At 43.8% G+C, this 27,919-nt stretch overlaps 2 protein-coding genes across 3 annotated transcripts; one reads left to right on the forward strand and one right to left on the reverse strand.

The window, feature by feature from the left end:
• Positions 1-185: 185 nt before the first annotated feature.
• mpnd (MPN domain containing) lies at positions 186-9,132 on the forward strand. Its single transcript, XM_026159700.1, has 13 exons — positions 186-856; positions 1,209-1,411; positions 1,511-1,732; positions 4,649-4,748; positions 4,826-4,904; positions 4,986-5,082; positions 5,167-5,239; positions 5,329-5,405; positions 6,838-7,006; positions 7,469-7,539; positions 7,882-7,971; positions 8,063-8,155; positions 8,226-9,132. The coding sequence occupies exons 1-13, from the start codon at positions 853-855 to the stop codon at positions 8,310-8,312; spliced, it is 1,365 nt and encodes a 454-aa protein (XP_026015485.1). The 5' UTR covers positions 186-852; the 3' UTR covers positions 8,313-9,132.
• A 983-nt stretch (positions 9,133-10,115) lies between these two features.
• sh3gl1b (SH3-domain GRB2-like 1b) lies at positions 10,116-27,813 on the reverse strand. Of its 2 annotated transcripts, XM_026159291.1 has the most exons (10): positions 27,431-27,813; positions 21,583-21,651; positions 16,400-16,472; positions 16,172-16,315; positions 15,842-15,975; positions 15,489-15,647; positions 14,757-14,860; positions 14,523-14,656; positions 13,928-14,020; positions 10,116-12,527 (listed from the first exon to the last, which is right to left on the reverse strand). In XM_026159291.1, exons 1-10 carry the CDS (start codon positions 27,473-27,475, stop codon positions 12,334-12,336), a joined length of 1,149 nt encoding a protein of 382 aa, XP_026015076.1. In that variant the 5' UTR covers positions 27,476-27,813; the 3' UTR covers positions 10,116-12,333. The 2 variants fall into 2 exon arrangements, with proteins under 2 accessions (XP_026015076.1, XP_026015077.1); XM_026159292.1 differs by lacking the exon at positions 13,928-14,020 and having other exon boundaries at positions 27,431-27,811.
• Between the last annotated feature and the right edge of the window lie 106 nt (positions 27,814-27,919).

A 27,919-nucleotide genomic window follows, 5' to 3' on the forward strand; every position in this document is an offset into this window, starting at 1 on the left:
ATGCAGATATAAGTGTACACATTAGTTTTTGTTCTCTCACCTAACTAACACAGCCAAATCCCTCCGCATGTCTGTACTCTCTGCTCATAGTTCCTTCATATGAAATTATTTTTGCCTTTTTAAAGAACTTATTTTAACATTGCACTCAACAACAAACAAATCCTCCCTAACAAAAAAAGTCCCTTCAAGGGCCAAATTGTGTTACATTTCTCACGTCAATGTACGGGCCGCAAATAGGGGTGACGTGGCCGCAAGTTTAAAACCCCTGGTCTAAATGCTTGAGATCAGAGCCCCTCTCCACTGAACACCAGAGAACGGCCAGCTGCGCTCGGAGCTGCCAGCAGGGGGCGGCATACGGTTGGCCCGGTGAGGAGGACAGGCTGCTGGAGGTTTGCTGCCCTCCGCCGGCAGCTTCCCGGTAAATGTGCTCGGTGTCGGAGATAAAGGAGGAACCGCTCGGTCGCTTCCGGTGACTGAGAGCTCCGCGGTTTCTGCACGATCCCGCCGACGCACAACTCACCGAACGGCACCCGCTGCACGTGCACGCGCACGCGGCAGCGCTTCGTGGTGTTGGCGGAGAAAAGCGTCACGGTTCGTGTTTCTGTGAGCTGGTCTGACAGGGTTCCTGCTCCACGGTGACACAAAGCGCGGATAACGGCACGGCACGCTGTGGAACATAAGAGAGAGAGAGCGGGGGGAAAGCAGAGGGCGGTGGGGGGGACGGTAAAGCAGCACAACGAGGAAACCAGCCGCGCAGCCGCGGACGCCTTCAGCTCGTTCTCAACAACCACCGGACACGGACCGGGAACGAGCTGCGCACACCGGGCCGCGCACAGGCTCGCTCCCTGAGACATGGGTGAGGATAACGGAGCTCTTGGTGAGGGTGAGGGGGTGAGCGGCAGACCCGTTGTCAAGTAGCAGGAAACAAAGGCCCGCCGATCTCGTGAATCCACGAAGGGCCAGTTTCGGTTTCCTCTTCGTCACGTGTGCACGCGCTTATTATCATTGAGCTCCTGCGGTTATGGAGGATGCAGGCTGCCATGACGCTGTCAGTAATGCGCGTTTGTTTGTTCTGCCTCTGAAACACAGTCAGTCTACACATACACACACGTAAACGCAGCAATGTGCCATTCACAGCCTGCTGCATGAGAACACGGTTCATGCATTGTACCAAGCCAACATCCCAGTTTTGCTTTGTGCTTCCCTAGGGTCAGAGCCTCCCAGCTCTCCACAGGTGGTGGAGGATGGAGGAGAGGAGGATGAGGAGGAGCTGAGCGGAGGGGAGGAGGCAGACTTGCGGTCCAGCTCAGGCCGGGGCTCCCTGCTCACCCGCAGGGGCATCACCCTCAGAGTGCTCCTCAAGGATGGCCTGGTGGAGCCCGGGGACGGCGTGCTAGCCATACACTATTTGGTAATAACACGTAGCAGTTATGTGAACATGATTCTGACTCACCACAGTATGCGTGACTTGACAGGAGGTCATAAACTCTTGCTTTCTCTCCTCCTGCAGGGTAAGAACTTTGTGGGAGACCTGCTGACTGATGGGAAAATCCGATGGGTGGAGACGGGCCAGATCTTCAACTCCCCCAGCGCCTGGGCGACTCACTGCAAACGCCTGGTGAACCCGGCCAAAAAGTCTGGCTGCGGCTGGGCGTCGGTGCGGTACCGGGGACAGAAGCTGGTCCAGTACAAAACCACCTGGCTGCACAAGTACCAGCCCAGTGCCGACATGGTGAGAGGAGCATGACTGAAGGGGAGCATTCCTAATATTTGGTGCTTCCATTACAAAATGTATTTTGTGTAAAAATGGGTTAGTACAGATTTCTAAGCCTATTTTATTATCCTTGCTTTTAGACTTCAAACTGAGTTTTTAATGTTCAAAGTCTAATAATTAAGTCACGACCTTGAGTTTCCTCTCACCTATGTTACTCATGAACACGTCCCCTTGCTGCTCCTCTGGTCACGTGACTTACAGGAAGTAATATCTGTGAGAGTATCACTGTTTCACAAAGCTCTTTTTCCATGTTTCACTGATGAGGTAAAGCACAACACATCCACCTTGTGACACTTGTTTACAGTATAAACAACTCTTATTTTTAGTGACTGTGATGAATACAAGAAAAAATTATTGTAAACACAGATGTCAAAGTAAAACTCAGAACAGGCATAAGAAATGAACAGTATTATTTAAAGCGTGAAGGTTTAGACATTTCTGAAATGATTACTTAGTAGACGTTATAAACATTTAAACCTTTACAGGATTATAATTTCTTAACCGTGTGAAGAGGTTAGTTTTTCTTTTCTTATCTAATACATGAAATTTCAGCTCTGGCAGTGAAACCACGTAAAAACTGCATGTCATCGTGGTGTAACACAGAGCCAGCATCCATTGTGACATAAGCATCGTTATGTCCTGTCCAGCCTGTCGCCTGCAAATGAAATAAGACACTGAAACGATTTCAGAATGTAAAAATAAAAAAATGGTGGTTAGCATTGTTGCCCCATAGCGAAAAAGTCCTCGTTCAATTCCACCAGGTCAGGGTGTTCCTGTGTGGAGTTTGCATGTTCTCCCCATGTTTCCGGGTACTCCGACTTCCCCCCACAGTCCAAAGACATAAAGTTAGTGGGGATGTTGTGACTCTATTGTACTGTTGGATATTTAAAAAGAGAAAGAAATATATACATATATATATATATATAAACCAGAGTGTCCAGCTTCATGCCGACCACAGAGCCAGCCTTCCTGATTAGTTTTTCCAGGCTGGGCATGTCCTCCTTTGCTGTGCTGCTCCCCCAGCACACCACAGCATAGAACAGCACTCTGGCAACCACCGACTGGTAAAACATCCTCAGGAGCTTCCTGCAGATGTTAAAAGACCTCAGTCTCCTGAGGAAGTACAGTCTGCCTTGGCCTTTTTTATACAGGTGCTGCATGACCAGTCCAGTTTGTTGTTCAACCAAAGCCCGAGGTACTTGTACGTGTTGACCACCTCCTCTCCCTCTATCTGAACTGGCAGTGGACCTGGTCTGGACCTCCCAAAGTCCACAACCAGTTCCTTGGTCTTTGAGGTGTTGAGTTGCATGTGGTTTGTGTGACTCCATGTGACAAAGTTCCTCACCAGACTTCTGTACTCCTCTTCCTGATCATCCCAGATACACCCCATGATGGCCCTGTCGTCAGCAAACCTCTGAATATGGCATAATTCAGAGTTATAGCAGAAGTCAGAGGTGTACAGGGTGAAGAGAAGAGGGGACAGCACAGTTCCCTGTGGTTCTCCTGCGCTGCTGACCACAGTGTCAGACGTGATGTCCTTCAGTGACATACTGTTGTCTGTCAGTGAGGTAGTTGGAGATTCAAGTGACCAGGCAGGGGTCTCCACCTGCATCCTGTCCAGTTTCTCCTGGAGCAGACAGTGCCAGATTTTATTCAAGGCACTTGACAAGTCAAGAAAGGATCCTGACCGTGCCTTTTCCCTTGTCCAGGTTTGAGTGGGCTCTGTGTAGGAGGTACAGGATGGTGTCCTTCACTCCGACATCCACCTTGTATGTGAACTGTAGTGGATCCTGGGCATGTTGTACCTGTGGTCGGAGGAGGTTGAGGAAGAGCCGCTCTAGAGTCTTTATAAGATGTGACGTCAGTGCCACCGGTTGGAAGTTATTCAGCTCGTTGGGCCGGTTCTTTTTGGGGATGATGCAGGACGTCTTCCAGAGGGCGGGCACTCTCCTCAGTAGCAGACTGAGGTTGAAGACTCTTTGTAGCGGCTCCTCAAGTTCAGCAGCACACGCCTTTAGCATCCTAGGACACACCTTGTCTGGGCCTGCTGCCTTCCTGGGGCGAAGCTTCCTCAGTTGTCTCCTGACCTGGTCCACTGTGACACTGGGAGTGGATTGGAAGTTTGAATGATTGTCTGTGTGTGTGTGTTAGCCCTGTGACAGACTGGCAACCTGTCCAGGGTGAACCCCGCCTCTCACCCTAAAGACAGCTGTGATAGGCTCCAGCCCACCCGTGACGCTGACAAGGATAAGCGGCAGAGGATGGATGGATGGAAAATCCTTTTAATCACACTTTGAAATACATTGTGTCTTTTTTTCAGACACTTATTTATTAACAGCCTCTGAACCAAGTCTGCAGGGTGACATCGGGGACATTTTGTCTCTTAGAAAATGTAAATGTGAAAGCGAGCCCACATTCAAAACATTTATTAACTTCCTGTAACAGGAGGAACACTTGACCCGTGTCACATCGTGAGCTGGACCAGTATATATTTTTCTCACAGTTTAAAATCCCCGGTTTGCAGAAATGTGGAGTGATGGTATAAGTACTCGGAAAGACCCTTTTAAACAGATGTGGTGTTAAAAATAAGGAGTGGTTCCAAGGTTTTGTCAAAGGGCGATCGAGCCTTTAAAAGTATTAAAACTGGCCAGGCCGTGAAAATAGAATAAAGGTTGTGGTTTGACACGACAATTAGCTAGTGCTGACTCACATGCTGATGGGAAAAAAGGAAATGTAAAGAAGAAGAAAAATGTGATGGTGAAATCGATTTGGAGTCTCTGCAAACAGGAAACGATGAAACATTCATTACAGTAAGGTAAATCCAGTGTAACCAGAACTTTATTTTGACATTTGTTTTACTTCCTGTGATGTCAGAGCTTGGTGAGTGAGGAAGATGATGACGAGGATGAAGAGGAAGGAAAGGCAGCTGTGCAGGCAGACGACAAGAACAAAAACACCAAACCTGGACTACATGGTATCATTTCCTCCTCTCCTCCTCCTCCTCTCCTTCCCCGTTCCCCTCCTCTCATCCTCATCTGTTCGATGTTACAGATGTGATGGTTTCACGGAGGACTGACAGAGAGAGAATTCCCGTCAGATATTGCACTTTGGGCACCCGAGATGCTGCCAGGTACCACTTTACCTGACTTCTTTCACAGCTCTGTGCATGAAGCGAATCAGAGTACGATGAAAGGTGTGCTTGTGTCCTCAGAGATCCACACACACTAGTGGAGCTGTCAGCCTTCTCAGCCATCAACAGGTTCCAGCCTTTCAATGTAGCCGTGTCCAGTAATGTGCTGCTGCTAATGGTAAGCATTAACACGCTTTCAAGCAGACCAGCTCCACACTGATCACAGGTAAAGAGACTAACTTGCCCACTTCTCCCGCTGTAGGACTTCCATTGTCACCTGACCACCAGTGAGGTGGTGGGATACCTCGGGGGACGATGGGATACCAACACGCAGCGTGAGTGCAACTTTATCCAACAAAAGAGAGCATAGTGATCAAATCCGCAGAACGCCGGGCTAAAGCTGTCCTCTCGCTCTGTATTTCAGTGCTGACAGTCTTGAGGGCTTTCCCGTGTCGGACAAGGCTGGCAGACAGAGACTCGGCTTCCGCTGTTGAGGAGGAGGTAACGCACGCAGAAACACAGAGGTGGAAAAACCCACTTCAAACACTTGCAAGCTGCAGTTTGCAGCCTGGCAGCACGCATTTCCACACCAACCAAAAAATTGCGCTTGAATCTTCGCCTGCGAGCTGAAGGTTGTTGCTGTTGATGTGTCTGCCTTTAAAATGATGTACAACAACACAAGTGTTTAGTAGTTTCCTGCATCTGAGATGCGAGTCTTCGAATCTGAAGTTGAGCAGAAGCTACAGGAATCCAAAGACTCTGCATCAAGTTGTTTTTGGCTTTGACGTCTAGCTGAGACTATCTTAGCTTTTATTTTGCAAATACACATTTTATTATTATATTATTTACTTGAGTTTTAGTGTATTTTTGGATTGTATTGAGTCTTTATTTTAAACATGTTTAAATAGTATAAGAACAATGAAAGAGGAAAAAAGAGACAAAGGAAAACAAAGCAATAACAATAATAAATAACTTACATGTTCAAAAAGGAGCAGGAAGAAGCATGAGCTTATTTAATCCCACCCCCTTTCCACTGTTTATTAACTCATAGTCTAAACTTCTTCTTCCTGTTTATGCCCTGTCCATCAGAAATTCTTCATTATAATTTGCTTCACGTATTTATTTTTTATAACCCCAGTAACACGTCAAATTTGCAAATCTACGTATATGAACATACTGTGCACCCACACACACATATGTACATATATATATATATTTAAACATCCCTATTGTGAAAATAGTGGGTGATACACCCGATCAGAGCCTTACCTTCTCCCTGTACTTTACAAACACCAGTAGCAACCATAGTAGAGAATGTGGAGTGATTTGTGGTCCAGAATGTGTTTTACTTTACTCAAAATTGAAATACTTCTTGAAATGTTGTTATATATATAATTTTATATGAGACTTCAAGCTATTCTATTATCACACAAGGAAACTTATGTTCAAGAACTCTTTCAATTGCCACACCATCTATATGAATCTGCACTTCCCAAATAAGACGATTTTAATTTTACTTGGATTTAGTGATAGTTTGTTCCTGTCGTATTGAGCAGCTCCTTTAGATTCCCCCAGAACAAAAAATATTTGTGCCGTCTGCAAATTATACTAATTTTATATCAGAGACCTTGCAAATATAATTTATGTAAATAATAACTCATTTTGGACCTCGTACAGAGCCTTGTGGAACACCACACACAATGTCCGAGCATGATGAGGAATATTCACTGGGAAATACTGGGAAATAAAATGTAGCTTGATCCAAAAAAAAAAAATCTGCAAATTCGTCCTGTGAAATCACACAGTTGCTTACAAAATACAGCCAAAAAAGTCAGAGCAGTATTTTTTCTGTGATTTCTTTGATTTGATCTGATAAAAATGAAAATTAAACGAGCCGTCCATCATTGTTTCTTTGTCGTGCTTGCCGTCTCAGATTTGTCAGAACCTGTTCATGCGTGGGCTGTCGTTGGTGGGCTGGTACCACAGTCACCCGCGAGGTCCGGCCCTGCCGTCGCTGCAGGACATCGACTCACAGATGGACCATCAGCTGAGGCTGCAGGGCTCAAACAACGGCTTCCAGCCCTGCCTGGGCATCATCTGTGGTACGTCCTTCATAACGGTGCTGCAGAAACGATCGGGTTCACTGAGTATTAATCGGTGCACTGCACTTCAGACGGGATGATGTATTTAAACTATTTTAAGAAAGATGTTAGCAGATTGCAGGATTATACGCACATTTCAGAGTTCTACAGCATAACAGCTTTATAGAGTTCAGGTTTCAGCAGATGTTGCAAGATAACAGGTGTCAATATCAGCCTTTCAAGCAGTGTTGCATTCAAGGGTAATGTGGGAATTTGTCGAGAAAATAAATGAAAAACGAGCCGTAAACAGCCGGAGCTCACCTGACATCTATTTATACCACACCTCACAGTGAAGCCTGTTGATGGTCAAATCTACATGTTGATATAGGTTTGTGTTTGCAAACAGAAAAATATAAGAACTCTCTGACACTGGCTCTGTGTCATCGCATTGGTGGCTGAGCTTTCATCTCTTTTCTCTTTCAGGTCCGTATTATCACGGAAATCAAGGCGTGGCATCAACAATAACTCCATTTTGGGTCGTACCGCCACCTGAGGTGAGTGCTGCAAGTGTTTGAACTGGTCCCCTTCACCTAAACGTACAGCCTGGAGCCAGAACTGGCCCATCAAAGGGTCTCATAATGAGTTGTTCAGTTTCGAAGCCTCCCTGCTCACAGAGACTCAGTCTTTCTTTGTAATGTGGAAATTTCAGATGCGCTGTCGTTGACCTTCTCATGAGGCTGCTTCTCATCAGTTTGTATTAAAGTGTGACCGTTTTCGGAATAGACTCAAGCTTCTTAAGAGGGAATGGAAAAGTTTTTAAGAGGTCAGCAGGTTAGGTTGCAGTGTCAGATGAAATGGGTTTGAGTTTTTCTGACACATGTGGTCTCTTTCTGCAGCAAAGACCTAATGACTACGGCATCCCAGTTGCTGTCGAGGTCACCTACGTACAGGACAACTTCCTCACCAGTGATGTTCTTAATGAGATGGTATGATACTGCATGATGCATCGTATGAAAAGACTGGAAAAAGCTTCTGTGATGCTGTAACTAAACAAAAACAAAAAAAACCTCTGCATAGATGCTGCTGGTCGACTACTACAGGGCAGCTCCTGACCTCGTCCAGTTCAACCAGTACTGGTGTCCTGATACGACCATGATGGACAAAATTAAGGTGAGTTAAAGTCTCACTGTTTACCTGATCAGATTGCAGGCAGGCTGACTGAGCTCGTCCTCCTTCTCAGGGCTCTCTCAGTTGCCACGCTCCCAAAGACCAGGCCTACTCTCAGATCCTGGAGCACGTCTACAGTCAGCTGGGGAGCATGAACTGAGCGGATCACCGTTGTTCACTTCAAACACCTTTTTTTTTTTGCAGAGCTTGCAGGATTGGTGTGAAATACAATGTAAACCCTGCTTTACAAACATATAGATGCCTCGATTGCTCGTACGTTAGAGTGATATTTACCTGTTATACAGCATTATCAGACAAATACATTACAGTGGCTGTGATATTAGCTGCCCCAGAAGGTTGTTTTCATTAGAGGAGACCCAAAAAGCAGCATGTTAGAAAACACAAGACCATGCTCTTCTGCCTCAGGACGCTACTCAGAACCACGTTGCAGAAGACAAATCGGCCTTTCTACCTTCTACACATGGACCTACAGTATGTGCCTGTCTGTGCCAGTAACCTGTGGCAATGAGCAAATATTGACAGATATATACAATGTGAAAATTTGTGTTATAATTGCCTTTTATTGACAAAAGCCAATGGATCGGCGTTTGGGGAAAAGTGAAAAGCAGTGCAGAATCTACGACAGCGACCTGAAGTGTGCTCTGCAGCCGGATTTGTGAGTGCATCAAGTCCGCTGTGCCACACAAGTTAATTTTTCAGTTCCACTAGTGAAGTGAACAGGTGTGTGTCTGTGTTTGTGCCAGCGTGTTGTGAACGTGCCCGTCTACTGTCTTCCTGTCAGGTTGTGTGAAACTTGAGTCCTGTTTGTTAGGAACACACATTTGCTTCCTCTCTACCTGTACTGTATTTATTACTGCCTGTGGATTGTAGAGGTACATCTTTGAGGACAGAGCAATGCCTTAAGCCTGCTGATTGATGATCCACAAAGCATTAAAATATACACACTGGAACTATTTAAACACAAGTGTGGGTTATTTTTTTCCCCTTCAGTCTAAAACACACTGCTCCAAAGAAATGAAGGGACCGGAGAACAGCAGGGCCAACACCAACAACGGATTCTGACCTGCTTTTGTTAGTGTCCTTGTTGTCGGTAACAGGAGATGGTACGTGCAGCCTATTCAGGCTGCACAGGTAGTCCAGCTCCTCTGTGCTGTCCCAACAATAGACCGGGCAGGTCTGTCACGACAGAGTGACGCTCGCCGCAGCATCTCCAGGTTCTTTCACGCTTGTCACATGGGCTCAGCGTGAACCCTTTATACCCCTCTATAGTCCTGTCCAGCTGTCCTCAGTCATCTAGCTCATCGTAGTCTAAGGAGCTCGGAAAGAAAAGCGGGTGTGGGTCACAATTAGCCAAGGAAAGATGATAGGGTGGGGCTAGGTCTCACAATGGGCTCACCCAAAACTTTGGCTGATTGTGACCCACACCTGTTTTCACACCTTGGGTCATGTGATTAGGTAGAAGATCAATAGACACTCCCATAGGGCTTAAAATCTGAGACTCTCCACCAGTTGCTTTTAGAACTGAAGAAGCTTCTTGGATGAAACGTTTTCAAGGAAACTTAAAGAAGTTCAGTCGCTTTTCTTTCCGAGCTCCTTAGACTGCCCATCTCCTGATATCTCCAACCATGAATGCTTCATCCTGGTAGAGCTGGATGGTTGCGCAGGTACTATAGGCTCCTACCAGAGGAGACGAGGTCACTAAGGAAAAGTGAAACTACGGAAAAATGAGTCAGGAGGGATAAACAAGGGTCTGTGGCCACACCTGCACCGGAGTAGGTTCAGTGCTTTACTCTGATGATTCAAAGTTCTCATAATTCTTTTTGAGCAGTGTGAACACACACACACACACACACACACTCGAGTGATGCACCCTTTTGTGTGCGTTTTCCATATAAAATCCAACATTAAAGCCATAATTTGACACCTCACTACAAACAACGGCTTCATTTAAAACTGTATTTATTTATTTATTTATTTTAAGAACAGGGAAATGAGGGGACAGGACAGAAGCATGTACAAATACTGTGATAATACAAGACACAATATTGTCGTTAAATTCTGTATTCATACCAAAAGTAAAAAGCAACTTAAATCTAAGATATACACGTACTAGGTGTAATATAGGACTACATGCAGAGATTAATTTAAAGGTTTTTAGGTCTTGTATATATAAAAAAAAATAATACTATAGAGAGTCAGAAGGATTTAACAGTGAAAAGAGCATTTAAGACCGATGAAACAAAGATGCAACCCTTTACGATGAGTGATCGGTGAGAAATGTTGAAACGGGATTAAAATCTCTGAGAAAGAGAGACAGTTTCCTTTGGTGGCCTGCTGACAAATGTCACATCAAGATATCCAGGAAACTGCATGTAGTGTCATCAAAATGTGCAGAAATATGCACAAGTGCATGTCCCCTTTACACGGGAAGGTGACGACGATGAGAAAACGCAGTAAGACATTGTGACCATCGTAAGTCGTTAGGTTTTGGTTGCTGTGTAAGCTGGGATACTCCCCCTCTCTTTTCCAAAGGCACTAAAACAAAGACTTGGCTCTGATAACAGTGAGACCCAGACAGCACACCTCTGCTCACATTCACCCCGAACCTGATGTGAGCGTCCAAGTGCAGAAGGGTCAAAGATGTAAACAGGTTAGACAGGAGTTGGTGTTTGGCAGCATGGAGTGATGGACCAAAAAGAAGAAACTGCACAGTGTATTCAACATTCAGCATCTGAAATCAGACGCACTGAAGAGAAAGGTTTGCTAACAAAGGTTCTCCAAAATAATCCAAACGGACAACCGCTTACATGCACATTTCCCTCAATAGTTCCCTTTTACTTCCACGTTGTTCCCTCAGACTGTACAGGGTGTATTGGATTAGACTCCACCCACAGGTGTGCACCGAGGCCAAATCCAGAACAAGAAGCCAGCCTTGTCTACACAGTCTGCCTCCATCCGCCCTAAACACACTAACCAATCACGTGAATCAGAGCCCGTGAGGCGTCAGAAAGACGGGCACGAGGACGTTTCTGAGCTAAGACGACGTTGGCGTGACAGAGAGATGGACGCTGCCAGCAGCGTTGTCTCTGCGTGTAGCCGACGGGTGTCTAAAGTGGGCCGAAAGGCTGAGAAAAGGTTAACATACTTAACAAACAGGCCAGAAATGTTATAAAGTATGGCTGTTGTACAGAATCATTAAACAAACAGGCACGCCGAGCGATATGTTTCTATTGCATTTTATAAAGTCTCCTGCATCATCTCCTCAGCAGAACACACCGCTCTGCTCTTCCACACATCGGACACGCGCAACCTTCGGGTCTGTGTGACGCCGGAGATGTCCGTCACACACATCAATCTCATTTGAGGACAAAGGTGCAGTTGCAACATCCTCTCACACGTTACCAGCTGAACTTTACTAAGATACCAAAGTCAGCTGAGTGGACACCGATCAAAGACTAGAACGGAGTAAGCGTGAGTGCTGCTGCACAGCCTGACAGGGATAAAACAAACAGGTCGTTACGCAACAGGGGAAACCTGAAAATGTTCAAAATCTGAGAAGAATTTGGCTCAAGTTTATCATTAAAATATCAAAGCAGTATTTTTTTTTAATACAGCTAGTTGTGTGTGGTTCCATCTCAGTTTACTAATTCTCAGTCATGCCAGCAGGTGGCATCACCAGGCACAAACCAGTCCACAGCTGAAGTGAAAACCAGCAGTTTTCACTTTGAAATGAGGAAAATGTTCAGCCAAGTTACGCATGACCCCCACCCCATCCCTCTTAATCTGGTGACCAACCTGAGTTTTAAACAGACTGAAAATACAAGAAAACGATATGAAAGAGTCACCCCGACCGCTCCAATTACCCACATTAATTTTTTCTACATTATTAATTTGTTGTTAGAAATCCTTACAAATTGTTTCATCAGTTAGTCCTCGATACGCTTCTTGCTGTTGGACAACTCCATGTGAAACGCTGATATTCTGGTCGGGTAGTTCTTCGGGACTCCAGGTGACCAAAAAGTGCTCTGTGATGATGACGTTGGAGCCGAAGGTGAAAAATGAAACCTCTGCGGACCATCCCTCCACTTCGCTCTCTTCTCATTCTACCTTCTCTCCCCTCCTCCTTTACATCAGTCTCCTCCTAGCTCCCTCTCTTTGCATTAGTGTGGCAACGGCACGAGGACCTCGACGTAGTTCAGGGGGAAGAATCCCGACTGGCCGTTCAGCGTGCCCTCGTACCAGTTCTCGTCGATCTGATTGGTCAGGGTGATGACGTCGCCCTCGCGGAAGCCCAGCTCTCCGTCGTTCTCGGGCTCAAAGTCATACAGCGCCTTGCAGCTCGGCTGTTCCGGGGCTGAAAACGACCAGTAAACAGAGCAGAGATGAGGAAGACGGCAGGATATTTGAAAAGGTTAAAGGTCACAGACTGTCAGTTCCAGGAAAAGCAAGTCACATCAAACATCAGTATAACATTAGGAAACTGTGCTCACGAGACGTTCTGAACAGACTAAAGCATAAAGAACTTCCTCTGACAGCAGCTTTCCAAGACCAGATCCTCCCTCTCGCTCTCTGTGACCTCACTGAGATCAGCAGCAGCGAGGAGGCTCCATGCACAGACAAACTGGGCTTTTTCTCTGCCACACAATTTTCTCATTGTATCTGGCTCAACCCGCAGACTACTGGGACGGCTAGAGATGGGAAAAGATTTGGTCAGCCATTCTCTGGTCTTCATCTGTTTACAAGAGCAGCAACACAAACTATAAATGGAAAAGGACCAACTGCTTCTTATATTTACAACCCAAAACACAGGTGCTGATATCTAGAGAATCAGATCAGATGAACTCTCCTTCACCGTCATACTTTTTTCTTTTTGTGATTCAAGCATGAAATTCTTTCACAACTATCTGAGCTCACGTGTTTACAGTAAAGCGTTCACACACGGACACACAGATGATAAATGATGCTCGCTGCACTGTGCAAAACAATGATGAATGGAAAAAAAAACAAGAGTAAATGAAGACAAATGTCAAAAAAAAAGTTGCAAAAAAAAATATCTAACACTGAACACACTGCTGAGACTCTAAAACTGTGCCGAACACGGCTGATTTAGTACCGATTCACAAATGAAAACAATCCTTCATTCAATCAGATGTGTTGTCCTGTAATGTTAACTGGTTAAGTTACATGGGGACAGACATTATTATTTATTAAAAAGGTCACACATAAACAGTCAAAGCCACACCCACAGGCCTTTTCAGGGCCACAACAAACCCTGTCAGTTATTTGTGTTTTATGCTTCCATGACATGCAAATTAAAACATGGAAACAGGACGCTTCGCTGTGCACAAATTAAATATCACATACAACGAACGAGGGCCAACATAACTATAGTTTTACAAACCAGTTATGATGTAGTTTTTCCATGCAGAGACCAAAGTGTCTGTATCTGGGTTACATGTTTGAAGGTTTACGTGTACTCGTGCTTCTGTGTTCACCTCTAAAACCTAACTGAAATGTCATTACAATACAGATACAGCAAAAAAAAAAAAAAACATTTGCAGGTTCAGGAAGTCAGTCATTTTAAACAAAACCACATACTCGCTGCAGTTTTATGCATAAACCACTATCTGTTAAACCAATGAAAAGCAGCTTTTGGTCCACTTCCTACATTTCACCCCAGAAGTGAGCGCAAACGCACACACACCAGTTTAAAACAATTGAGAAACAGCACCACACACATAACCGGTGACTCACACAATCCTTGTGGCCTGGTCAAGTGAAAAGTCGCCTCTGATGATGTCACAAGGAAGAGGAACAAGGTCGGTTGGAGAAAGGCCGGAAAGATGACTGACACACACACACACACACACACACACACACACACACACACACACACACACACACACACACACACACACACACACACACACACACACCAACTCAGTGCCATCATTTTTTAAAAAACCTCACTCACACAGCAGACAAACGGAGATGCTCACTGGACTCAGTGGCGCTTGTTTGTTGAGCAATCCTGTTGGCAATGCCAAGAACTTTCAGTTGACTTTGTGTCAGATTTGTAAGGACTGAAGTTTATTCGGGCACACTGCTTCGGTTTAGCCCATCTGCTGTGTCGGCACAAACAGATGCAGGGTTAGCTGTTAAAATTCTGCCGGGGCGGCTCATTTTTGGTGCTTTAATGCAGCTTTGTAGCTGGAAGCATGAACACAAAACAATAGACAGTACTGCTTTTTCTTTTGCCAAGATGCCATCTTTTGTTACTCTGTTCACTGTAACATGGCAACTTGTTCACACTGAACCTTTTTTTAAGTCCTCTTAAAAGGTTTCTTACCCGAGATGCGTGACGGGGGAGGAGCCATGGGGGTCGAGTAGCCTCCATTTGAATGGTTGTTGTCTCCAAAGTCAAACACGGGTTTGGGTTTGGGTGTGTATTCACGTCTTGTTCGAGACTGAGCTTCATTCATCCTGTTCAAAAACATGAACAAATGCATCTTCCACAGCACGTTGAAAGACATACGCAGAAACCTGCACAGCTGCGCTAAATCATCGGGTTTCATTACTGCACCTGTCTCCGAGTTTGCCTGAAAGCTCCTCCAACACCTGCACGGCCTGTCTGTGGTACTGCAGCTGGGACTCCACCAGAGACGACAGCTGGCTCACCTGCTCGATCTACACACACAGAGTTCATCTTTGAGTTTCACCTCTTTTGTTTATTATGAACTGATTTTTACTGTGAAACAATTCAACTTTCCACCAACTGCTAGTTTCCAACGTCCAAAATTACAGACGCACGCCACAGATCGGAGGACACCAGAGAAATAACAAGGAAATATGAAACTGGCAGACTTCATCCCAAGTAGCCTACTCATCCCCGTCGACCAGCCTTCATTACTAAAATGAATCCTTATCTTGCAGTGATGCATTATTAGTTTGATTATTATGAATAAGAAGTACTGAACCATAAAGGGATCAAAGGTCGTGACTGATAAACTGCAGGCGTTAGCAGGCTGTCTTCAGTGTTGCGCTGAATGGCTGTGCTTTATCAGTTTTTACAGGTCCAGCTACTGGAACGCGTGTTTGTTCTGTGGGTGGGTTGTATTTGACCAGGTCACGGAGCACTACAGTTTTGTATAATACAGTAATATCAGCATCAGATCTAAAGAACCACCAGGCTGAAAATGTCCACAGTTATATTTTTGAAACATGTCTCTATTAGAGACAGAAATAAGTGGATTCAGGAACAGGATTAAGGATCAGGCTTAAGCTCACGTGCCAAACACGTTTAATAAATCCTTACGTCAGTCTCCAGCAGGTTGTACATGCTCATCTCAGCCACTTCCTTTGACTCGTGAAACTTCTCCAGAGCCTGTCGAACCTCTTCGTCTGGGATCTTTCCCTGACGCTTTTTCTTGTAGTCGTAGTCCAGGCGACGCCCTTCCAGTTTCTTCAGATAGTGCTGCAGAAAATGTACTGTTTAGTTATGAAACTGGCCCCACTGACTTTTGTCATTTAAAATGCTAACGTTAGCAGTCAGGAGTTTCAGATGGACGCTTTAGGTATTTCATTGAATATTTTACAGAAACAGCAATCGTGCTGCTTCTTCAAACTTGAAGAAGATATTTAATAAAAGACATTTCCAGTGTATGATACCTGGATTTCTCTCAGGTCCTTGTCACAAAGCCCTTGCAGTGGATCAATAAAGTTCTGTTTGACATCAATGTCTAGAGAGTCTTTGACTTCAGCCAGCCTCTTCATGGCCTCTCCTACATCGACCAGAGCGCCACCTTAACCACACACAGAGACATTGAAAGCGGAGATGTGACTTTAGAGCCGAAGCGTTTCAGCACACTCTGGGTAAGCTTAAATTTATCACACCCAAAAGCACCACAACCACACACATCAAAACCACTAATGACTCACAGAAGTGCTATTCTGACATGAAAATATGACAGTAAACCAGAATACAGACACACATCTTACCAAAGTTAGTGTCCTCTCCAAGCTCCCGCCCGTACTTGGCCATGCACTCTCCCAGCAGCCCTTCAGCCTGAGGATAGCCCGGGTTGTTCACCTGACCGCGAATCTTGGACATGGTGTTCAGCATGGACAGTTTGGCTCGCGATGCTGTGAAAATAAAGGAAATGGAGGTGAAACTAACCGGAGTTTAAATAATCTAAGCAGCTGCAGGGAAACCGGTCTTCTCCTCACCTGGGTTGGGCTGAAGGTACTCTGATGTTTTGGAGATCACCTCTACCACTGCTTTACTGGTCACGTCCACTTTCTGCAGAAACACACACTCTCGTCATACATTTGCATCAGAGCCCCAGGTCAGAGAACTTAAACAGCACAGAGAGAAAGAGTAGGTGTGCTAATTTGTTCGTGTTTTCAAACAGACTTTTGTCACAGTAACAAGATAAATATTATAAGTTTGCATAAATCCAATATACGGCCAATGAATCCCGACTGGAAAGCCTGGATAAGACACCAAGCTGCCCAGGGCAGATCCAAACCGCTCAGCCGTGTGTAGTCCATCCAGCATGCATCTATCAGTTCACTGTGACACCTAACGTAGCACGCAGGAAGCTAACATTAAAGCCAAACAACTTTGGAAGTACAGTACCGTGGAAATGTATTTGGCCCTTCCTTTATTACCTTGGTTTTTCCACGTTTGTCACACTTACATGTTTCAGATCAAACAAATTTTGATATTAGACAAAGATAACTCAAGCAAATATAAAATGCAGTTTTTAAAGGATAATTTCATTTATTAAGAGAAAAAGGTTATGTAAACCTACCTGTCCTTTGTGCAAAAGTAACAGCCCCTAAACCTGATAACTGGCTATTCCACCACCAGGCATTTGTGATGCCTTCAGTGAGTCTTTCACGTCACTGTGGAGGAACTTTAGCCCACTCTTCTTTGCAGAAATGCTTTAATTCAGACACATTGGAGGGTTTTCCAGCATGAACGCCTGTTTAAGGTCCCGCTGAAGCAGTACAGTCTGATTTAAGTCCAGACTTTGACTCGGACACTCCAAAACATTTATTTAGCCTTTCTGAGCCAATCAGAGGTGGACTTGTCATGGTCCTGCTGCCCGAGTTGTTCTAGTTCTTCTGTGACCTCCTGGGTGAATTTTGGAAGGCCGGTCACTCCTGTGAAGGTTCAGCACCTTTCCCAGTTTCTCCATGTGTGAATAATGGATCTCTCTGCTTCACTGGAGTCCCAGAGCCTCAGAAATGTCTCTAAACTTTTTCAGACTGATGGATGTCAGTGACTTTGTTTCTCGGCTGTTTCTTTAGATCCTTTAGCCTGACTTCACTTTGTTAGACAGCTTCTATTTAAGTGATTCAACAGGTCCGACAGTGATCAGGCCTGGGTGTGGCAGTGAAATTAAATTTAGAATTGAGAAATGTGGTTAACAAAGTTAATTTATGATTTTTATTCCCACGTGTTCTGGATGTTTTTTTCCCCTTAACCATTTAAAAACATTACTAGCCCTGCAACAGGCCCATTTTATAAGCCCTCTTTAGATAACCTTAAATAACGTAACTCAGTTACAGTTTGTGCTCCAGACAAAATTCAAACAGTTTCAGAAAAATTTTTATTATTTTGTAATTTTACAGCCAAAATTACTGAATAAGTCCAGGCGACCTGTATGAGAAAGGGAAATAATCATCTAAAAACTGCATTTTGTATTTACTCAAGTTATTTTTGTCTAATATTAAAATTTGTTTGATGATCTGAAACATGTCAGTGGGATAAATATGCAAAAAAGAGAAAGAAAGAAATTCACTCCAGCTACAGCAACAACCTTCACTGTGTGTTCATGTCACGCTAGAGCTGGGCGATATGAGATTTTTTCATATCACGATATGTTTTTTTCATTTCAGGCGATAACGATATCTATCACGATATAAGCCAAATAACTATATTTGTAAGATTTAAATGTGCCGTTGCTCACAAGTAAAATGTGAAATAATCAGCAGCTTGTTTTTATTTAAATATTTATTTCCCATAATAAGTTCAACAGGGTAGATTAGGGCTGAACGATATATCGCATTTGCGATAATATCGCGACATGATCAAGTGCAATTTTCTAACCGCAAAGGCTGCGATTATACTGCGATTATATTATACAATTCATGGGCTGCATCCTCCTGAGGCCGCATTTGTAGACCGATTACGTCACAGCGACGCGCCGAAGGCTGTCCAAATTACTACCATATCCCAGAATTCATAGCGCGGCCCAGCCAAACTCCAGTTTCCAGCAATGGCGGCCGCTACTAAGTTTTAAAATTACTCATACTAATCTTTCTGGGTCACAAAATAAACTTTTAACATATTTTCAGGCGAGAAAGTAGTTGTGTAAACATCAAATATCTGCTCGGTTTATCAAGATATCCCATATTTGCAAAAGTGCTTCGACGTTTTCAGAGGCGTCTGCTACCCACCAGCTCGACAGCTAGCCGGGAGCTCGAGGGTTACTGATGCGGCCGAGAACGGCACAACTCCCGGCACATCATTTTCAGATCACCGCGGAGTTTCGCTGCTCGGGTTAAACGTGATATATAAGTCACTTAGACAACCTAAAAATGTTATTGTTGGGCTTTTTTCAGTGATTTGTTTGTTCGTGAGTAAATCGGTTTGGCTGAGATTAAAGTTATTAGATTAGATAAAATAAAACTTTATTAATCCCCCGGGTGGGTTCCTCCTTGGTTTTCACACAGCTGACTAAACGTCAAACAGAAAACTTATTAAACAGAAGTATGAGACAGTCGAGAATTTACACCAGTGTCTGGTTATATTTTAGATAGCAAGAAGCAGACGGCCGAGTTTATTAAACTCCACCGAGACAGCGGTGACGCTAATCAGAACTAGCCTTCTGATTAGCTAATCAGAAGGCTAGACCGTCCAATTTCACGCCTTTAAACTTTAAAGGCGTGTTTGTGTGTGTGTTTATACAATTGCTATTATGTTTGCACTTTATGTGTAATGTTACTGACTGCAGAGATCAGTAAGATGTGTGTATTTTTTATTTATTAGTTTTATTTATTTAATATTATTTTTTAATTGAATGACTGTCTAGTAGTTCACAGATGTCGAAAAACTGAGTGTGGTAAAGCCACTGATTTTTTTTATGTATATTTCTGCAATCTGCACATTGTACTGACTTTCATTTTAATGTTTACACCAGGGTTCCTTGTCAGCACTTTATGCTCAGATGTTTGTAAGCTAAAAATAAACTATTGTGTATGTTCAAATATACTGTTGTGATTGAAGAAGTTAAATAAAAATGTCAGTCATCAATTCATGCATCACCTCATGTCATCATAACAGAGGTCTGTCTTCCAGGAAAGAACAGTTTAAAATTAATGTAATATAGTATTGGCCATACTATATGATGTATTGCTTGTCTTTGTTTAATAATACAGAAGACAAAGACCTTAAAAAATAATCGCATATCGCATCGCAATCGCAATATTGGGGCAAAAAAAATCGCAATTAGATTATTTTCCATAATCGTTCAGCCCTAGGGTAGATGTACTTAAGGAACATGAGACTTTTTCAGATAAATAAAGGCAAATATTGCAAACTACACAAAAGGCAGCCGCTAAAGCGTTTAAGTTTCAAAATAGAACAAACGAAACAGACTAAATTGTCAATTCCACTTAGAAACAAAATATTAATTCTAAAAATAAATCTTAGTTTGTTTTACAGAATAACAGACAAAACTGACTAACTTTTGTCAATATCAAATAAACTGAGAACTAAAAGGAAATTCTCAATCTCTCCTTGTTGTATAGCTGAGCTTTTCAAACAGTTGTAACAGTTACTTTAGTCTGACAAAAGCCGAATGACGAATTAGCACTTCCAGTCAGAGACTGAGGCTACGTCCACACGTACACGGGTATCTTTGAAAACGGAGATTTTCCGTTTTCGTTTTAAAAAATAATCCCGTCCACACATAAAGGCAGAAATGAAGGAAAATGCTGCTATGAACATGCCAAAGCAGCAGGTGGCGCTAGATTCCTAACCGTGCAGAAATGTTGGCCAATCAGAAGTCTAGAAGCCTCGGTGGGAAAAAGTAAACAAAGCTGGGGCATAGAAGCAGAACCGAGTCGTATGTGTGGACGGACAGTAACTGTGTGTATATGTAAGCATTTAAACACTGCAGAGAGTAGAATTAACAGTATTGTAGAAATTCATTTCACCGAAACAATAACGTGGCGCACAGCGTGACGCATGCACCAGTTTATTGTATTTCCAGACTTGCTTTCGGCACAATTTACAGTGCACGCTACTCTGTTTTTTGTTAGACTTGAAATAGCCGAAATACCTTCACACTACGGAACTTCTATGGCTCTTCCGTTCGACAATCTCTCCGGCATTGGAACCATCATCTGTTTTCTCTTCGGTCACGCTCGGTTGATTTTTCTAGTCGGCACACTCATTTCCTCCATTACCCGCTGGCTGCTTCCCAAACAAACACACGTGCGGCTTGGCACTTGTGCTGTACGTAACAAGTCACGCGACGTGACGCTGCGGCTGTGATTGGTTCGGCTCTGCGCTACTTAGTTTGGATTGGCTGACCTTTTTTTTTATTTTTTTATTTTTATTTTAAGAGGACAAGAGCGGCGAGGTCTATCGCGATAGCTTAATTTCTCTATCGAGTAAAAGTTATATCGCGATACATATCGTTATCGTTCTATCGCCCAGCTCTATGTCACGCTAGTTTAAAACACTCACAGGAAAACTGTGTTTAAAGGTCATGCATAAAAGAATGACTCCCAGGCTCTTCCACAGTTACACTTTATTAATTTAGCACTGGTATGAGATGGGTTTGTCAGATACTGCAAGTAAAGGTATCTCAGACCTGGAAAAAGTTTGATCGGTATATTATATCGTACTGAGATGTATCTACACATGCTGCTCTATGCACTTTCCACTGGATTTATTCATGATGAAAGTTTTGCCCTGAAACATTTCAGATAAAGGTTAAAAAACATTCCCAAAGAGACGTCTTTCACTTGTTTTGTCTGCACAACAGTTTGAAACCCAAGGACATCAGTAAACCTGGGAAGCTTCCACCAGTGACATTTCTTTGCCATTTGTGCCTAAAGTGGGTCCAAATGGCATTTTTCAGCGCCGGTTCTCAATCAGGAACGGTTTATAAGGATTTACTTTTACTTTTTCTTTTTTCTGAGATGTGTGCAACATATAGCAGATAAACTGTTGACCCTGTATGATAGGATCACATAACGCTTTCCATGGGATGTAAATTCAAGTCAAACAAAAATAACACAATAATGCTGCCTGTGTACTCGGTGAAACCACACAGGCCTTCAGCTTCAGCATGTTTCTCTGTTAGACTACACAAGGATGGCTCTCTTACCCGTTCCAAGTCTCTGAAGTCATCATCTAGTTTGGTTCCTTCTGCACCTCCAACTTTCTCACTCACCATCTAGAGGGAGGAAGGGAGGGAGAGGATTGAGAAAACAAGAGCGCAAATTCATTAATGTTGCTCATAAGGTTTTCATTTGAGAAGATAAACAAGCTGAAGCACATCTTTAATTTATCACTGCCTGCTCTGTGATCATACACCCAGGAAGACGGGTCGGTGCCCGCTAGCATGGCGTGCTATATGCCCGGTCCTAACCTTAACCTCGGGTGACTCAGAACAACAGAGAAGCTTGCAGTAATACCACAGAAATCTCACAAATGCATGAAAAATGCAATGTTATGCTATTTCAAAGTAGATCTTGTTGATGTTGACAGCATGCAACTATCTTAGAGAGCTCACTTGGATTTTTGCCTGTGGCCTCTGATCATGCTAAGAAATGAAGGAACAACGTTACTGTGCAAGTACTGCTGTACATTCTGTTTTCTAATAATCTACATTTCTGAGGAGGCTGAATTCAACGAAAGTGCTAATTCTGTCTCTTTAATGAGTCTGCGCTGGAGCGACTTCAAGATAATAACCCACAGGCTACATGATACCATATTGAAGCTTTTCAAACGAACAGGGAGCAAAACGAGGCCTAATATCACCCGGAAGCCCTGTTGTGCAAAGACGAAAGCCAGCCACAATGACTAATTTGTGCTCTGTTTGTGGTTCTGCTATGATTCCAGTCAACAGCAATAAAACTGTGAGAGCAATAAAACCTGGATGTGAAGAATCTGCTTTGCACTTGTTTGCTGAAGTTCTGAGGAAAGCTGCAACAAGCTCTCTGTTAATTGTTAAATATTTCACCATGCAGTAATAACAGAGGGAGACATTTATACCGTCTGCACAGTTAATGAAACACAGGAAACATCACAAGCAAAGAATACGTGATTTTAGCTACCGGTACACATGTATGACCTGGATCTCATTTTCAGCCACCCCCCAACTCAGAGCACCCTTTTAGGGAGTGGATTAAGTACAAAAGGTCAGCAGGATAATTAAGGTAATGAGTTAATGAGTCATGAGGCCTTCATAGCCGGCGTCCGTGCAGTCTGCTGACATTTCAGAAATATCTTTTAAACCTTTTTGATAAGGTACAGTAGATGATAACGCTAAAGACCCATATGCACACAGTGGATCCAGTCTATGCTATGTATCCATGTATATTATTAAAACAGCCCTCACTCCATTAAAGGCTGATCAGTCAACCCTTTCCCACGGTGATCTACTCAGAGACATACAGTGTTCCTGACCTTAAGCCTCTTTGGAACATGAACTCTGGTCGGGACACTGTCCACAGTGACCCTCCCACATGTAGCACCCAGCGGGAGACAGTCTGCCTCAGCTGGAAACACTCTGGCTGGTTTTAGCGGGGATAAATGGTAAATGGTAAATGGCCTGTATTTATATAGCGCTTTTCTAGTCCCTAAGGACCCCAAAGCGCTTTACATATCCAGTCATCCACCCATTCACACACACATTCACACACTGGTGATGGTAAGCTACATTGTAGCCACAGCCACCCTGGAGCGCACTGACAGAGGCGAGGCTGCCGGACACTGGCGCCACCAGGTGAAGTGTCTTGCCCAAGGACACAACGACCGAGACTGTCCAAGCTGGGGCTCGAACCGGCAACCTTCCGATTACAAGGCGAACTCCCAACTCTTGAGCCACGATCGCCCCGGGGATAGATGAAAAACACTGCACACAGCAACCTGCTCTTCCCTAAGCTGGTCATGAAACCATCAGCAGCTGTTTGAAGTCATTTCCTACATGACTCAAAACTGCTGTTTGTAATCTTTATGTGATAACTGGAATCACAGAAACTTCCTCGTGTCCATGACAAACTTTGTCTTTCATCTGTTTCACTGAGGTTATCAGGTTTCAACACACACAGAATAACCACTGCAACACGTCCGCATCTCAGCTGTAGCTCTAACAGCAGTCTGGTATCCTCAGGCTTTACTTCTGTATGCAGAGATCACATGACCAGGGACTCTGAGGTCACAAGTATAGATACAGCCTCAACTCAGGACCTACACAGCACTGCACGGCCCTACTTTAGTAAAGAATTAAATTCATAATGGGGAACTCGGCTATTTTTATTACGTCGCCAAATCTTATTCCTTTGCAGCTCTGTTGGCAACATTGATTGGCCACTAAACAACACCTCAGCTCTTCTCCTGATCCAAGCATTGTCTTTACTGTGAGTGTAACATCATTATTTACATGCACACAAACATAAAGAGAAGAAGCTAAACAGCATCCACAGAAAAACCCTATCACAGCTAGGTTTTGGTATAAACAGCTCACAGTGCTACACAGAGGGATCAGCCTGTGCAACGTATCATGTTCTTCACAATGACTCGGTGTTAGTTATATACCTGCACATTATCACAAGGTTCAAGCTCTTGTTTGGCTTAAGATTACATCAAGATGGCAAATCCCAAAAGTCTGGTTTGCAGTTAAAGAGACAGTTGGTGGAAAAAAGTTATGATTCTCAGGTAGTTGAAACTCAGACACAACGAACTGTTATGGAGTTAAAAGTCAGAAGTCGGATGATGTCTTACGTCATTTTTACTCTAAGTAAAAAGCTTCTAAGGTTTGTGCTTTTAATTATTTTTACATCCTTCTCTATTTAAAATTTAAACTCCAGCTCCCTCCAGGTTATACCTGGTTAATAATTTCACACCTAATGCATACAACAGCCTGCTGGCTCTGCTGGTGGGTAACACGGATATAATACTCATGGTAACAGGCTTGATCAGGAGCCTTTACGTCCTCTAACAGAAGCTAGCTGGCAGATGCACGGCACTCTTCCTTCCTTAAATTAGCTTCCAGTGAATTTCAGATTTTAAACCTTTATCACAATCAGCTGCATATTGGCTAACTGCAAGCAGAAAGAATCCAGGTTCAAGTTCAGACGGAGACAAATCTCTCGAGGCCAGCATCACGAAGGGCATCCGGCGTAAAACTGCCAAATCAAATACAAACAGATCTACTTGCTGTGAAAGAGGGAGCCGCTTTCTTATGTATCAGCTGTATATGAAGCTCTGCATGGCCAGGTTACCGATCTTACTGAGGCCTATTTAAGCAGTGACCGCCTTCAATCATCCAACAAACGTCTTCTGACTTAGAAGTCGCTTATGTGAGACAGTAGCAGCCAGACTCTGCAGCAGCTGCCCTGAAGCCATCAGGCCGTCTGAACCAGCTTTATGTGGCTGCTGAGCACATGATCGTTTGAGGCTATCTTCCTGAAGTTTCACGTACTCATGGATCTTTGTCTTGTCCTGGATAATCATTCTGACACTCTGTCCTCGGCCTCCTGCCTTTTGCTTAGCGTACAGTCTCAGGGTGAAACCCTTCATGCATGATAATACGCTTGATGTCAGTGGCTTCTCTCCTCCTTTGGCCCTGGTCAGGATTCAAACCCCCCGATCTATTGTTCCAAAGACTGTACTGCTGACTAAAGCAGCAAATTAAGCCGATGATGAATCAGAGTACTTTATCACACTGGTGTCAAACTTGTACAAAAATCAGAAGCTGCTAAAAGTAGTCTTACTCAGTGATTCCCAACTTAATGCTCAACTCTTATCAAAAATATGATTTCATAATATCATCATCACGAGTCACGTTTATCCAAATCACATTTATGTAATTTTGTACAAAACAAGTCAAATGTGGGAAAAATCCCACCCAATCATCCAAGAACACTCCGGTTTCTTTTTATTTGTAAGCATTAAAGTACGACTATACTTGAAATTTATTTTGGCACAGAATGAAATGATGGCTAAGAGATGAGCCTGCTATCAAAGTGAAGGTATAAGGGAGGCCTTGTCATATACTATGACTTGTCCCGAGTAGCCACCAGCTATCCCACATTTTCAAGTTTTCTCCAGCAAATACAAAGGATGCGAATGGTTGTTTCTGTTACTTCACGTCACAGACATTCGCTATTAAAACAATGGTTTATCTAATGATAATAATTCTTAGATGGACTAGCTGTAGAAGGGAGTCTTTTCTGTGCCTTTCAGCAGTAAGAACATCATGCACACACAGGCAAAAATAAAGGACGCTGTCTATTTATTTAAACACCAATGCCAGCATCCTTTCACCGGCACACTTTACCAAAAATTGACTCTGAATGATAAAAAGCAGCTCTGGGATTATACGGCAGATGAAATATCGCTCCTATAAATGGTTTTAATCCCAGATGAAGTCTGCATCAAAATGTAATCTCCTTTCACCAGTAATCTAATCCTTTTCTGAATGCAGCGTCTTAATACCCAGTATCATGAGCTAAAAAGAATAACGTTGGCTGATGTTTCTAAGCCTGCGCTGTGGTCCAACAAAATGTTTTTATAGAAACATTTTTAAGATGACAGATAATAATAAGCACTGCATATCAAGACTTTCTCCTATGACTACTCACTCATAATTCCTCCTAACTGCACACTAGAATCAGCCAAGTTTTGTTTTATTAAACTAACAAAATAAACGATGCAAAAGGTGTCTGATATTTGCCTCTTGTCAACCATTAAATCACGTGAAGGCTGATGTATTCAGAGTTACTCTCACATGAAAGTACTTTGCTTTCTAAGTATCTAAGTATTCATTCAGTACTAAAAACTCGTCCCACCCAGAATTTGTACGAGAACATCCCAGGCTTGAAGATTTTATCTCGTAAAACAAGTACAAGTGAAAGAGAGACGTTAAAAGAGAAAAACAAGCAGATGAGAGGAGCGAGGCACAGATATCATTTCCACAGCCAACTTCCTGCATGCCTCCAGTGTAGAAAATCTGAGCTATGTGACTGTTATTGACTCTCATGGAGTTTTGGCAACAGGAGCAGCTGCAATGCAGTCAAATAAAGGGAAAGCGCACTCTTTCCACCTCATTTCTGGGGTCACTTGCTAACGCACCAATCCACTTAATCTCTTCTCCTGATGATTTTCAGTAGAGTAAGAGCTGCTAACCTCGACACGAAGCTTCTAAATCATCTTATTTTCCCCGTTAAACGCAAACCAACAGGGATCTGTGTCTGTTCCTGACAGGAAGCTGGGGCAGAACCCAAATGTCTTTCCTGCTTAGATCAGCAGGGTAGGAAGAAAAGCGCCTCCAAAAAACCCTCTCAAACCGTCCCCTCCCATCACTGAGAGATGGCCTAAATTAAAAACATTCACACCGAGGCTCAGACGCCAGAATCATGACTTTTACATTTCTAGTGCGAGTAGGGGCATTTTTATCACAGTGGTATGTAGTGCTGTGTTTTTTACTCCTCTCAGCTGCCCTAAATACCGATCCGAGCCCAGCCTAAAAATCACCGCTGGAAAAGAGACAGCTGTGCTGAAAGCAGACGTTCTGCAGGTTACACCGATGGAGATGAAGTGGTTTCAGTGCATTCTGCAAACTCGGACTGAGTTCCAACACTTTTGTTTTAAGTGAGAGCTCTGACTCACCCGGAGAGTCCCTGCGGCACAGCTAATGTTTACCACAGGATACCGAGTCAGAAGCTACAGAAGACAGACTCCCTGAGAGTCTGTGATACCTGCGGACCATGCAAGCGGTCTTACAGTTAACCTCACATCGGCCAAAGTTAGTTAGTTAGGATGGTTTAATAAAAGTAGACAGACACAAGCTAAGTGTTAAACCCACAGAAACAGTTCACGCTGACACGGACAGTCTGCTGCTGTCACCACAAACTAACACAACAAACTCTTACAAACATTAGCTCACCGCAAACCGTTAGCACATGCTAACGAGGCTAGCCGCTAACGGCAAGAAAAGTTTTGCAAACCTGGCTGGCTTTGTAAAACTGCTTCTTCAAGCCCGCTACAGACATCTTGAAGCCCGTCTTGTCTTCAGCTTCCAACCGAGGTGAAAAAGGTTGCGGTATACGTGAAGTTGGCGATATAGTTTTTCAGAAAATGGGCCAATGCGAAGAGCGTGTCGGGAAAATCATAGGACCGCACAGCCGTCACTCCAAGTCGGGACACGCCAACTGACCACGTCCACGTCGAGAGACTCTTCGCGCTGTCACGGCAGATAACGGGGCCCACGGAGCCACAGACAGCGGGATCAGCACTCTCCGAGCTGAGAAAACCCACAAACGTTGTGACTCAATACTGCCAGCCCGCCTTACACAGAACGCCAAAGCCGCACGGCTCTTTTTCAAAGAAATAATCAGTTTCCGAGAGTGCGGATGTTTTGTTGGCGAACACTGCCCCCTGCTGGATGGAACAGGAAAACGCAGGCTGCTAGTGCTCTGGTCGGGTGTAATTTGATC

This window comes from Astatotilapia calliptera, chromosome 23 (genome assembly GCF_900246225.1).
Source record: "Astatotilapia calliptera chromosome 23, fAstCal1.2, whole genome shotgun sequence".
Lineage (NCBI taxonomy): Eukaryota > Metazoa > Chordata > Actinopteri > Cichliformes > Cichlidae > Astatotilapia > Astatotilapia calliptera.